At 34.3% G+C, this 2,054-nt stretch overlaps 1 protein-coding gene across 1 annotated transcript; it reads right to left on the bottom strand.

Moving 5' to 3' along the window:
• Positions 1-640: 640 nt before the first annotated feature.
• Positions 641-1,569, bottom strand: LOC140965160 (uncharacterized). Its single transcript, XM_073425248.1, has 3 exons — positions 1,450-1,569; positions 905-1,362; positions 641-828 (listed from the first exon to the last, which is right to left on the bottom strand). The coding sequence occupies exons 1-3, from the start codon at positions 1,537-1,539 to the stop codon at positions 687-689; spliced, it is 690 nt and encodes a 229-aa protein (XP_073281349.1). The 5' UTR covers positions 1,540-1,569; the 3' UTR covers positions 641-686.
• Positions 1,570-2,054: the final 485 nt, after the last annotated feature.

Below are 2,054 nucleotides of genomic sequence, written 5' to 3'. Positions count from 1 at the left end.
CATAATCTAGTACTTATAGTAAGTAATATATAAAACATGACTTTGCTCACTATTTTTACTATATAACTCAGTCGTCATTCGGTCGCTCTCAGTCGCCATTCGGTCGCCTTCAGTAATTTTCCCTTATTTTTCTATGTTTAATTTCGTAAATTCTTATTCATGAAAACGTACCATAATATAGTAAATATAGTAAGTAGCATATAAAACATGACTTTGCTCACTATTTTTTACTATATAACTCAGTCGTCATTCGGTCGCTCTCAGTCGCCATTCGGTCGCCCTAAGTTATTTTTTCCTTATTTCACACTATGCTTAATTTCGTAATTTCTTATCTATGAAAACGTACCATAATAAAGAAAATAAAATATAAAACACGAGTTTGCTCACTTTGTTTTTGTTATATCTCTCAATCATCATTCGGTCGCCCTCAGTCATTTTTATCTTATTTCACTATGTTTAATTTCGTAAGTTCTTATCCATGGAACAAATAACTAATCCATGGAATCCATGGGATGTAAAACAAAAAATTAAACTATGGAACAAATAACTAAACCATGGAATCCAAAAAAGAAAAAAAAACACAATTGCATAATATCTAGTAGAAACACTACAAATCATTAGATTTTGTTTGCAGTTGTACATAATCAAAAAAGCTACAAAACATCCCAACAACCACCATGGCATCGCTACAAAATCCAATCTTTATTCCAAGTACATGCTGTTAAATAGGGTCTACATGAGTCGACTATCTTGTCATTTATTTCATATGGATTGAGACGAGCTAATTCCACCTTGATGGTCTTGATCACCCATGCACCACAATCACCTCTGCAAAATTAATATTATTAAAATTAATCGTGGAATAAATGTAAAATAAAATAAAATTGAATTTGGTAAAACAAACCCAGCAATATTCTGAGAGAATGACGGCGGTCGTGTAATCTTCCATGTATCGGTTGTTACTACGCCCACAATATTCAATAATCGAGGTATTAGAACTTGTAGCGGACGAACATACGACTCCATGTTAATCTCTTTGGTTAAACAAATTCCACAATCATAAATTATGATAGATGTGACCTTTATATCGATTTTTACAGCAACCCAATGGTTGGGGACATGGTAAAGCACAAGGATAAATGATGTTTCTTTCCATGGCAATGATTTCCATGTTCTACTTGATCCTTCAGCCACTCGAATCAAATCCTCCCAATGACAATGAGACATACCCTTTTCAGCTTTGGAATGGACAACACCCAAAAGTCCACTAAAATAACCACCCATTATAGCAATGTCTTGTGCCACTAAATGAGGATACTTTTTTTGAAGCACCAAAAACCCATTCATGCATTCGTTAATGTGCTATAAATAAGAAAAAGATTAATGATTAGCACAAAACACATGAAGAACATATATATTAATTAAATAGATTAAATCATATATACTCACAGAAGATCCAAGCCACGACCTAGGCAAGAGCAAATCATTAAACCATTTCTTATCGTAGGCGGCCATTAGGCATTGACGAGTGCCTTTCATTGTTTTAATTTGCTCCTTCAAAGCTTTAGTTAGCTTCAGTGACTTTGCTATTTGAAGTGGTTGAAATGTGCCATTACATGATCCAAGTTGATGGCTAACTAATACAGGGGTGTCTCTGACAATTGCATGAAGAGCGACGATAAGTACGATGACTTCTTGATTTGCCTCTTAACCCTGACATAGGTTAATAACATGTTATTGTAAGCTTTCTTATCATCATTATTTTTTGCATCTCCAACTGGTTGGGCATCGGAAGCTCCTTCATCAACTACGAATTGTTGGGGAGTGTGCAAGATATGTTTGCTTGGTTGGATCATAGAGCGTCCATTTAGAGGAGATGTAGAACATGTATGTAAAATTATATATATCTAAAAATATTTAATCAAGTGACATGACTTATCCACTAAAGCATGTGACTTACCTTCTGATGGCAAGACTTCTTCATTAACACAATTGATATCAAACATCTTTTGTCTCTTTGCTTCTGGAAGTATACTAGTTGGTAGACGTGATGT

The sequence above is a fragment of the Primulina huaijiensis genome, chromosome 18 (assembly GCF_012295235.1).
Source record: "Primulina huaijiensis isolate GDHJ02 chromosome 18, ASM1229523v2, whole genome shotgun sequence".
NCBI classification, from domain to species: Eukaryota; Viridiplantae; Streptophyta; class Magnoliopsida; order Lamiales; family Gesneriaceae; genus Primulina; species Primulina huaijiensis.
The sequence above is the reverse complement of the archived record's forward strand: the minus strand, read 5'-3'. Positions and strand labels throughout refer to the sequence as shown.